The following is a 12145-nucleotide window of genomic DNA, read 5'->3' as shown; positions in this document are numbered from 1 at the left end:
AAAAAAAAAAAAAAAAAAAAAAGAAGAAGAAAAGGAAAAAGAAAAACAAAAACAAGAAACCTCGCCGACATCGAAATTGTATGATAACATTGCAAGATAGCGCGCGAGATAGTGAGTTCGCGCTGGCTTGGTTGCGTCACGGTCGTCGAAGTTGAAATGCAGCGTCAGTAAATATTGAAAAATATCGAAAGTCGGCTTCGCGATTTCCGAAACTGCGAGTCGATCGAAGGACTCGACTGTCGAACGTTGAATCGCGGAACGATCTCGATTTATCGGTCATTTATCGAGGTAAATGGTCCGCGATGCGCCCTGTCGCGCCGTCGAGCCATCGACAGAAGGCCGCGCTCGCGAGATTCGCACGCGAAACGCGGGATAATTAACGGAGAGAAATTTTTGAAAGTGTTTTCTCGATAGCCGCGATAAATCACGAGGACTCGATTTATCACTCGCCGAGTTGGAGCGGAGCCAACAATCGTGCCTTCTCCGCGAAAACAAGCCTCATCAACGGTACGTCGACCAAAGGCACATAGAAATGATAGTGATGCGCTGCTTTTTTCTTCGTGTTTGCATTTTTTGTCTTCTTTTTTCTTTTTTTTTTGGTTTGTTTCCTCTTTTTCTTCTTCTTTCTCGTCACGTCACAAGGCCAAGGTAGTCAATTACATCGTGATTCATTGCGTCTGGGAAATGTGTCGTTTCGTAATATGCAAACAACGTTTATAAACTGCGGCATAAATTACAATAAATAACGCACACTGGCGCCGAAAACGGTAACTGACGATGCGTTTAACTCGATGAAATCGCTTCACTCCGGCGGGAGAGAGATATTTTCGCAACGCGAGGCCATCGAAATTCGAGCCCGGTATAATTTAATCGGTGGAATTTAATTTAATTCGACTCTGCTTCGATATCTGCTTGAATAGATGAACATCATTTAAAACACTGCGAGATCCGTGTAAATACACTGATTAAGACTCGTCAGAAATGAAACGCATAACTATCACGAAAGTTTGACGTATTGGAGATACGCGAATAAGTACTTGAGATAAAAAAAAGTCGAATCGACCGAAGCCATTTCTTTCGACTATCGGACAGTATTTTATTCAAACGACTTGGACAAATTTTATTTTACATAACTTCCGATAAATCAATTGTACGTTTTGTAACAATCAGTCAATCAATGATTTTTTTAAGGGATTTCAATTCGATTCGATTTGTTAAATTTTCGTATGACTTTCGTACTAAAAATACAATTTTCGTAATAAAATTATAATTATTTTATAATTACAATTTAATTTCATATAATTAATTACATTAATTATATTGTAATATTATATAATTGCATTATTATGTAAATATTATATAATTACATTATAATTATTATATAATTACAATAACATACAATATAATTTTCGTAATAAAAATACTAACAGAATATTTATTTAGATGTTACATATTAATGCAACAAAATTTTATTTATAACAAAATGTTGACGATCGCATTTAATCTAAAAGAGATAGACTCCGCAGAAACAAACAAGAACACTTAATATTTCCCTATCTCTCTAAAAAAAAAAAAAAAAAAAAGTGAAATACTTAAATATTATAATCAGCGTTTAATATTTTGTATTTTGATAATTCATTCGGCGCTCACGATATTCATTAAAGGCTCCGAGAGATCACGAACTTTATATCTCGGTCGATTGAATTGCAATTACTACAAAAACTACATACAGTTGCGCGACATTTAAGCTAATTATTGTATTTTTAAATTTAATTACGTTTCCGTTAGTCGGCAAGTAGTGCTAGTCAAATTATCACTCGGATAATTTGCATTTGCACGGAGAAAATCTTTTATGTTTATAGCTCCTTCTGCGTTAAAAATCTACAAAATTGATTTTGTTCAATATTAAATATATTTAGTATCATCTATTAATTTAATTAAATATCATTTCTACGCTACACAAATCTATTAAGTATTTGGGTGTTTTCAAATTACTGTAAATAACATATCTTTGATATAATTTTGGTCTTTGGTCTTATCTCAGGGCATGAAAGAGACAGTTAATGTTAATTAGTACACACAAAACAACAATAATCGAGAATCGATAAAAATTCATCCCGAGTGTTTGTTCGGTGTTCTTCAGGAATCTTCGAACGATTAGAATATGTTTATTTGAGGAATGTTTTTCAATCAAAAATACCATTGAATCGCGCCAAACGCTTACAAACAATAGTCTACATTTGTAATCGAATATCAAAAACTCGTCAGAGACAGTGTAGATCGTACCGTGACGTTGTTAAAATATCGTTTATGGAATTAGCTTAGAAATAACATTTCAACGACAAACGGCTGCGACGAACACCAGCTCCGACGCCTAAATTAACTAAACTTAGAACGCAGAACATTTGTATTACGTGGATAATTAGATTCGGATCCGTCTAGCGGGCAAGAAGCTGCTAGGAAAACAGAGGGCAATTAAGATAACACGGGACAATTGAATTTCAGATTCGTCGATGGCGAGTGTGGCTCCAGTAGCGGCGACAGCACAGGCCAATTAGAATTAAGTGGCGGTGAACAACCGGAAGAAGCATCCCCGGCATCGATGCACGAAACCAACAACAATAGTCTACTTCATGAAGATTTAGAGCGCAGGATACCGTAGCCGGCCTAATTGCGTCCAAACAACACGGTCGATCCTTCGTTGACAAATCCTACTTCGATGAAGCTGAACTTCGTTCGTCAGGCTGTCTTCTTCTTGTAACCAGTCGAAGAAAAAAGAAAACAGAGAAGAAGAAGAAGAAGAAGAAGAAGAAGAAGAAGAAGAAGAAGACTCTCGGTCGCGAATTGTATTTTTGTAAATTAAACGAGAGCGCGAGAGAAGAGGGGAGAGGAAGAAAAACGAGAGACAACGACAGGAACAAGAGAGGAGAAAGAAGACGAGTTCTTCGTCGAATCGAGATGTGAAAACGAGATGACCAACGGAGAATCGTCGTCGTCGAGGAAACGATCGTTAAACAGCCCTCGAGATTTATCGAAGAAGATGCAATTCGGCTTTTACGAAATGATCCGTCCAAGGTCGACCTCTGGAGATCTTTCGAAGGCCAACAAGCTGGCAAGATTGACAGAGAAAGAAAAAAAGACTGACTTCGCGGCCAGTCGCGACTGGGTGAATTCTCCTTGTCCTTTTTTTTTTCTTTCTTTCTTTCTTTCTTTCCGTTCTGTTCGCGAACATTTTTATTCTTCCCTTTCTCCGGTGGCAAAGCGGCATCGATCTTCGTGAACCGGTACCATCGCTGCGCCCACTCCCGACGTATTAATCATGTGCCAAAGGTACTCGAAGCCGAAACGACGAAACGAGTAAACATCGACGACGTCGCGGTCCAACGATCGAGAGAAATGGAAAATTATGACGAATTCGCCATTGTTCGGAGGAAGATGTATCGTTCGTGGGGGGGAATGGAAAATTTCTGGAACTTGGAAGGATTTCGAGGTCGACGCCGTAAGATCGAATCGCATCGACGACGATAAACGATCGATCGAGTGCAAAAAGAAAAAAAAAGAAAGAATATGAAGTGCGTGAGAAACTGTGATAGAATTTCGTATTAGAACCTCGTTGCACGCGACACCGTGCTAAATACTTTTCTTTTCTTTTTTTTTTTTTTTTTTGTTTTGTTTCTTTGTGGTAATCGTCTACAGTCTGCAAGAACCAATGGAGGACGTTCGTCAGGCCGGAACCGGCCGTCTCCGGAATGGACGATCAAACCGGAGATGACGCGACAAGTCGTTGTCCGACGTCGCAGAGCAACAATGAAAGAAAACTGATGAAAGTGACCGCGATCAAAAGAATCTATCCTATTCGTGGATTCAATCGTCAAACGGTACGCACAACAATTAACGATTAATGTTTCCTTTAAAATTCACTACTTACCGCTGTCAAACGATTCGATGGAAAAAGTTTGTTTCAAAGTTCTCGAAAATGTAAATTCCTATCAAATTCTCTACCTGCTCGCTGTTAAATAATTTCGATCGAATGAAACGAAATTTCGACGAAAGAAGTTGTTCCAACGTTTTTTCAAATACAAATTATATAGATTGTATCGGAGAGATTTCAAGCTGTTCTCGTCATGTCGCTATCTCCTCGAAGTGAAACATATGATAAAATATTAAACGCTATCTATCGAATTAATCAGATAATCGATAGAGCTGAACGTTACAAGAGAAAACAATATTGCTATGTCGTTATTACCGTCGGCGGTGATAATACCAATACAGGAGGAAACAAAGAGCTCCGTTTGACGTTTGAATCGAGTTTTGAAGGAAGCGGGTGAAAGTATGTCCGAGAGACACAGACTTTCGAAGAGTAACGCGTACCTTAGACATATACATATTATAAATATACATATATATGTATATATATATATATATCTATATATTAATATATACGTGTGTATTAGCACGTTGGTGATTAATGCGTATTAATCACGAATGTGATAATATATAATAATTTACTGTATTATCTCGAGAACGGGGACCAGAGACATCGACTTAAGTTACCAAATCTCGCTGAAACGCGAGATAACGCGCCTCGACTAGCTTCGTACGATCGATCCCGCGAGGTTTTTCCACGGTCCTCTCTTCGGTATAAGAGCAGGACGATGCATTTAATCGATGAGATGTGTCATGGTCGATGAATCGTACGAAACTAGTCACGTACGATTTTCATTTCATTCGCCTTAAACTCGTGGATGTTTTTATTTCTCTCTCTCTCTCTCTCTCTCTCTCCTTTTTCCTTCTTCCCTTTCTGTTACTTTCTACCGCGTTTAACCGCCACGACATTTCAATCGCTTCCCTCCGACATTTACTGTTGTACGTGAAACGATACGATCGTCGAGCCTAACCTGAATCCTACGCGTTTGTTTGAAGTCAATACGAATTCTGGTTTCCACGACCTGGTGAAGATTAGCGTGGCCGAACGAATTTAGAGAACGAGAATCCGGATGTTAACGCGTACGTCTGAAAATATGTGATACTTGCCTTGCGCTGAAATCAGCGTCTACTGTCGAAAGAGAAAGAAGAAAGAATTAGAAGTTTATAAATAGTCCTCGCGAACTCTCGCCTGCCTGGATTTTTTGCGAGAAACTGCTTGGAAAAATTGTTTCGAGCGTGAGCTTGCGACACAGTACGGTACGTACTCTCAGAAAATGGCTTCAACGTTTCGTCAGTATTGCGATTGGCCTGATCGGTGATTCGAAAGGACGCTGAATTTAACATTTAGCGTCCTTCGATCTCTGACACTATAGCTGAATATAAATCTAGAAAAACGTTGCCCGCTGTTTCGTATAAAAGAGACTCACGCTAGATAATATCATCCGACAAATCTGTGTTAACTACTACGTATAAATATAAAATTTGTAACGTTTCAAACAACTGATGAAATACATTAGAGATTTGTGGCAGTGTCAAACAGAAAGTCCCGTTCTATTTGCCGGAGTTAATATCGCCGCGGTGTCTTCCTTTCGTCGACATAGTTTCGTATACGTAGTGCTAACTTCTTCGTTAACCCTCTGCGAATCAACGTGGCTTTCCTGTGGCGAAGGGAACGCGACAACGCGACTACTCTAATTGTTACGATCGTGGTTCGATCGTACCACGATATCTAGAAAGAAACTCTCTATCGGAATTTATATTATTATACAAGCGAACCTTGCATTTCTGTGTGAAGCTTCCAACTCCAAGTTTGACGTAACGTACGATTACTGCTTAAGAGAGAAAGTGACATGCGCGTGAAATCCTTGGTAATGAATGGTGTCTCTCTTTGTTTCTTTTCATTCGACACGTTGACCCAGAGCGCGGAAAAGAGAATCAGCTGAGCTAGTTTAGATATTTTAGTATATTCGTACGACTTTTGTATTCCTCTCCCTCTTTTTTTTATCATCATCTTTAAATATTAATGGTTCTTTACGAACATTATCCCTGTCAAATTACTAAGGATTTCCAAGCATACACGCAACTAAATACCATAAGATTAAATGCAAAAAAAAAAAAGAAGAGTGTATATATACTTGAGTTATGTTTCTATGTAGTATATATATATATATATATATATATATATTATACGAAAAATTATCCATAATACATACATATATATACATATATGTATAGAAATATATTTTCTAAACGAAAGAGTTTTATAAGTGACCATATTCTGCAAACGCATTTCTATGCAATCGTGTATATACACGCGCGCAGCGGTTGTGCGTGTGTATCTACATACGTGTTTCGTCGAAAGAAAGAAATCGTGAGAAATGAGAATATATGCATATGTAGATATACAAACGTAACAAATTATGTATATCGTATTATGTATTCGATTCGAAAAGTGCACAATCAATTATTTCCCGGCCCACTGAATGAATAGTGAAATTCGAAGGACTACACAGAAAGTGAAACAGTGAGAAATTCTAAAGATTAAAAAATATGAAAGAGACTAATTTTCTTTTTACAATAACTGTTCGCACTTCAACTTATAATTGCAATTATCCTCAGATAATATACTTGGAAGATAAAAATTTAATCTCTGTTCGAAAACGAACGAGAAACAAATTTCTCTCTCTCTCTCTCTCTCCCTTTTTCTATGATATATTAAAAAATGAACTATTTGTTTGGTTTATTTATATTATTTCTATCTACTTTGTTTATTTAGAACTGTGACACTTGCAAAAGCTATCTACATTTCCCTTGCTATTAAACTCAGGGAGAACGAATCTCTACGAATTCAATTCACAATCAATTTGAACTAACAACGGATCGCAAAGTACGATGAATTAACGATCCATCTCTGTTATATATCGTAACACAATGAACGTTATTTATGACGTTACTTAAATGATCCAGTACAAAGTTTCACGCGAAATTAACATTCTATAAACCAACGATTTCGTACCATTGTTCTAGACTGAAAAACTACGTGAGATTTATCACGAATGTCGATGGCAGCTAACAGTCGCAAGAATCGTTCGATTTCATCGTCGTATTATATTTCCATACTGGAAAGTTTCTTTTTTTCTTCTTTTCTTTCTTTCTTTTTCGCGACTATGTTTGTTGCGTTTGCAATGCTAAGAAATAATTGAGTGTGTACGATTAATCCGGATGTAATGTACAAACACTCACACACACACACGCACACACAAAGACAGGCATGTGCACGAGGAGTTTGCGCACACGTATACATATATGTATAAGCATACGATTAAATAATAGACATGAACGACGCGAGAAACGGAAATGTATTGTCTTACAATGATGAGTCGCAAATGCGGGAACTTCCTTTCGTGTTGTAAATTGTCGCGATTGTAAAAAGCGTTTCGACGGATTGATATTTTTTTTTTTTTTTTCTTTTCTCCACTTAGGATACGTATCGATGCTGACTTCTTTTTCATCTCCTTTCTTTCTTTCTTACGTTTCTGTTCGTTGGCAAAGTTCGACGAGGATATATCGCGCAATCATGAAATCGAATTTACCGTTAACGTTAGAAAGTATGAAGAAGTTCTACGCCATATTTTTCATGGTTCTTTTATTATTATTATTATTTTTTTTTTTTTTTTAATGTTATCGTACTCTTTCGAAGGAATATAACAATCGAAGCTAACGGTGATACACATTTACCATCCCATTACACGTTCATACTCACTGATCAGAATTGCATACTTCAAGAGAAAACATATTCCTATGCCACATATTAGTTTATATCTGCGCACCATATTATTGTTATCGCTATGATACCCTACGATTTGTATTATTATTATTAATTATTATTATTAATATTATTAATATTATTACTGATGTAGTTTAATGTCACGTTAGTACAATTCTTGTCATTTCGGGTCGATCGACGCACTCTGTGCGAACCCCCATGTTCCACGATGAACACGGATCATGATATTATTTATCGCTGATAACGATAGGAACTGAGTAAAAAAAAAAAGAAATAGTATTTGCAATAGAAATTAATCGCACAAATTAAGTTTTAACACGTTTCTCGTTCGAAATCTATCGTATGTTTCTTTCTTTCTTTCTTTCCTTTTTTTTTTTCTTTCAAAATTAATCGCGAATGAACGAATCGACCGACACTTTTTTACGTGTTTCGAATGCTATTTTTGTTTGATAATGAATTACAGAATTTTACTAGCGTACGTGCATAAACGAACGAGGGAAATATTTTGTAAATATAATATAGCAAATAGTGAACGATACGTCGCGTTGATCGAACATCACGCGTAAAGTGGAGCATCACTATATTTGTAGATACTGAAAGAGGTTTCGGAGAAAATATTTCAACTGGAATCCTCCCTCGATTCGGCCACTATTCATCTAACATTTCAACACGCATAAAATACGCGCTCATACTTTCTTGCGACACGTGATACGGAAAACGAATTTTCAAGAGAATCAGTCCCGTTCGCTAATTTTACTAAGGTACTTAATTTCTGAAACAGGGTGCAATCTTTTTATGGCATGTATTCGTCCTCTAATATTTTACGATTTGAATATTGACTACTGATTTGAATATTGAGAACTTTTCTGGAACATTGGGAATTGTCTTCGAGTTAGATAAAAGAAAGTTGAACGAAAGTTTTGAAACAACTGTGAAAAAGGGAATTCGAAGTTTTGAGCGTCGATTTTATTTCAAAGGAATATGTAAACCTCATTATTGAAACGTGAAATGCAACGTATGAAAATATTACACAGAAAACTCTGACGACGTTCTAAAGATTATAAACAGCGCTTTAAATATATAAATATATATATACGTATACATTTGTGTACAAAACAGAAATATAAACCTCCTAAATAAAATGAGCTGGCCTCTGCAAGCCCTGTTTTACGTAAAAAGTACGTCTTTTTTATTTTATTTTAAAATGTTCATTTTGAAACCTCTTTATTCAGAAATACAAGAATTTATATCAATATATTATCTTTATTTCTGGCATTACAATTTAATCATTTCAAATTATATTTCTTTCATTATATTATAATAAATTTTATTTTATTTTATATTATCTATTTTGGTATACTACTATAACTAGTCTTTTTATGACCCTGTTAATAAAGAGGGCGTTAGTGTTCAATTTTTATAAACTTCCTAACCTGGGATCTTTTTTTGAGTTTGATATTTTTTAAGTAAAAATTTAAATAAAAGGTTAATATTTAGATCTTCATTTAAAGACTTCTTCAAAAATATTAACGCGACGATGCAATCTAAATGTATGTATAAAGATATTTATATATAAAAAAGAAAATTAGAAATGTTACTTTAGGTTATGATCTCATATTGTTTGTTATTGTTAAGCTTGTTTTGATCTGTTAAAAAATTTTATATACAGCAAACTCAGTGTACATAAATACAGTTTTATATAATATTATTTTGAATTGTTTATTAGACATGAAAGAGAAAAACAGCCTGTTGGATTTGTCAAGTGGCAACACATTATTAAACAAAGCAACAAATGATAAAACGTCTGCAAATGATTCAGATATATTATTGAATGAAGAAACAAATAATACAATTACAAATATGACAGGAGATGAAATTTTCAAAACTCTATCTTTATCGAAATTGCAACGTCTTCCTGATGGATTTGCTGATTATGTATCAAAACTTGTTGATCTTAATTTGTGTAATAATTATGTTCATGATCTACCAAGCTCTTTGAACATGCTAACTGGACTGGTATCTTTAAATCTAAATAATAATCAATTGCATTCGCTCCCAGATGTAATTTGTGAATTAAGCAATCTGAGAAAATTATGGGCTTGTGAAAATAAAATAAATCAACTTCCTAAAAATTTAGGAAATTTATCAAATTTAAAGATCTTGTCCTTAAATATGAATCAATTAACGTATCTTCCAAATTCATGTGCAAAATTAAATCAATTAGAAATTTGTAGCCTCAGTGTCAATCAATTTAAAAGAATGCCAAATTGTATAGCCAAAGGAATGAAAAATCTACAAATCCTCAATTTGTCACATAACAAACACATAAATTTGAATGTTTATCCCAAGAGTATTAAGTTGACCGCATTTTACGCAGAAGAAAATGGTAAGTGCATTTCATTTCCAAAGTGGATATTGAGCTCTAGCTATAAAAAGCTTGAAACAGTATCACTGAATGAAACTAGATTTCAAAAATTCAGTTTGCTAAAAAAAACATCTAAATGCCATATTAAAAGATTTTTTATGAAACAGTGTGATCTAAATAGTGAAATTATTGAAAAAATAATCACCGAGATGACAGATCTTGAAGAATTAATAATTGGAAATAATAAAGCATTTCATCCAAATTATTTTTTATTCATGCCCATTAACAAGAAAAGAAAACCATCTAGTGTCAAAATAATTGATATACAAGATACTGGACTTATGGAACTACCCAAGACAATAGAAAGATTCGTAAATCTGTATGATTTGAACTTAAGTTCCAATAACTTACTCTTCTTACCAGAAGAAATATGTACTTTGAAGAATTTGAGCATTTTAATAATGGACAACAATCACTTAGTATGTCTTCCTGAAAATATTGGAAAATTAACATCTTTGAAAGAATTAAAACTGCGTCACAATGAATTGAACAAACTGCCTGAGAGTATAAACTTATTATGCAACTTGGAGTACATGGATCTGTTTGATAATGAATTTGAATCAATGCCAGAAGTAATAGAAAGCTTACCAAATTTGAAAGGACTGGATCTAGAACAAAATTATTTCTCAACTGAATGTTTATGGGTAAGAGCATAAACGGAATACAATGGCTGAAACCAAGCCAAATTTCATTTAAGATCAATTTAACAATTCACTTATTTAAAAAAAAAAAACATTATCATGCAATTTTTATATTAATAAATCAAATCAATAGTATAGGTATAAATATATGAGAGATAATTTGAGAAATTATTGGACGAATTCTACATATGATTGTGAATTTATTTCTGGAGTCAAATCGAGGTCAGACAGTGCAATAAATCTATCGTCATCATCGAATTTTTCTGAAAGTTCTTCACTCAAAACAGAATATATTTCCAATTCGTTGTAAGTTAAAATTAATTAAGTTAAAGTTTCTTATTTCGCTTGCTATTAAAATATTTTTATTTTAGACCAAAGGAGCTGTATGATGAGTACGAGTTTAAGGAACATTGGGATACCTCAGAAGATTCGGCCGACGAATTTGATCCTCATGGTAAAATAAAATTATATGAATTTCATAATTCTACCGACACGATAACTATTTAATTAAAACTTCATGTCATCTCTTGTTAAAGCGAATGCATTTGTAAAACATTTATGAATCTTTGATTCTGTGTAACAATTTAAATAGGTATTTGTAATGATATACATATTTCATTTTCAGAAAATAAGGAACCAAAGCCACGGTTTTATCCCCCTTTAAAGTTTTATCAGCCATATCAACAAATATTTTGTCCTTCAGACTTTCACGAGACCCGCGTTATAACACGAATTAAAAAGATGTTACAGAATGGGACTTTAGTTTGGTCATCAAATCATGAGGAAGGCCAATTCGAAGATCCCTAAACTAAAAGACTGATATTTGTACAAAAGATAGTTCAATGATTCTTAATTGAATTATATTACTACTTTTACTAAGTATTATTATTACTTATTATTTTTCATCAGACAAGTTTAAAGGAAAAAATACGAGTTAATTAAATACTTTTAAGTTAATAATGTTTGGTAGAATAATAGAATTATTACCAAATTTGATAAGTGATTCTTTAACTGTCTTTTGCTTTTATACTTAATTATTTGTATAATTTAATTTAATTTAATTTTAATTTTAATTTGGATAAAAATACTCAAGGAATAATTTAGACAAATTACCAAACTAATAATAAACACGCTGTGTTTTTGCAGATGATCATACATATAATATTTATAATTGTGGAATACAATTTTTTTTTTTGTTAATAGTTCACAATTATTTTTACAATAGGTTTATAAAAATAAGCGAAGACTGATAAATAACTGTTATCATTAATTTTCATACAGTTTTAAATAATCAGTTTTTAGAGGATATCTTTTATCAATATTTAGTTATTATATAGCAATTCATGTACTTGTAAAATTCAATTT

General features: G+C 33.8%; 2 protein-coding genes across 4 annotated transcripts in view; both read left to right on the top strand.

Annotated features, from left to right (window-relative positions):
* LOC122536221 (class A basic helix-loop-helix protein 15-like) overlaps positions 1–8892 on the top strand; it is a 36156-nt gene extending 27264 nt beyond the window's left edge. For all 3 annotated transcript variants that reach the window (XM_043668406.1, XM_043668408.1, XM_043668407.1), the window contains one exon: positions 2506–8892. In XM_043668406.1, the coding sequence (XP_043524341.1) occupies positions 2506–2662 (157 nt within the window). In that variant the 3' untranslated portion in view covers positions 2663–8892. The remainder of the gene's footprint in view (positions 1–2505) is intronic.
* A 160-nt stretch (positions 8893–9052) lies between these two features.
* LOC122536220 (leucine-rich repeat protein soc-2-like) lies at positions 9053–11695 on the top strand. Its single transcript, XM_043668405.1, has 5 exons — positions 9053–9264; positions 9441–10783; positions 10914–11086; positions 11152–11234; positions 11406–11695. The coding sequence occupies exons 1-5, from the start codon at positions 9252–9254 to the stop codon at positions 11585–11587; spliced, it is 1794 nt and encodes a 597-aa protein (XP_043524340.1). The 5' UTR covers positions 9053–9251; the 3' UTR covers positions 11588–11695.
* Positions 11696–12145: the final 450 nt, after the last annotated feature.

The sequence above is a fragment of the Frieseomelitta varia genome, unplaced genomic scaffold (assembly GCF_011392965.1).
Source record: "Frieseomelitta varia isolate USP_RPSP 00005682 unplaced genomic scaffold, Fvar_1.2 scaffold_816, whole genome shotgun sequence".
NCBI classification, from domain to species: Eukaryota; Metazoa; Arthropoda; class Insecta; order Hymenoptera; family Apidae; genus Frieseomelitta; species Frieseomelitta varia.
Note: the sequence above shows the minus strand (reverse complement) of the source record. Positions and strands in the feature narration are given on the sequence as shown.

Excerpts from the sequence above, each read along its gene's own strand:
- LOC122536220 (XM_043668405.1), top strand. Across the intron at positions 10,784-10,913 it reads TCTCAACTGAATGTTTATGG|TATAGGTATAAATATATGAG; the intron begins GTAAGAGCATAA and ends TCAAATCAATAG. Across the intron at positions 11,087-11,151 it reads GAATATATTTCCAATTCGTT|ACCAAAGGAGCTGTATGATG; the intron begins GTAAGTTAAAAT and ends TTTTTATTTTAG.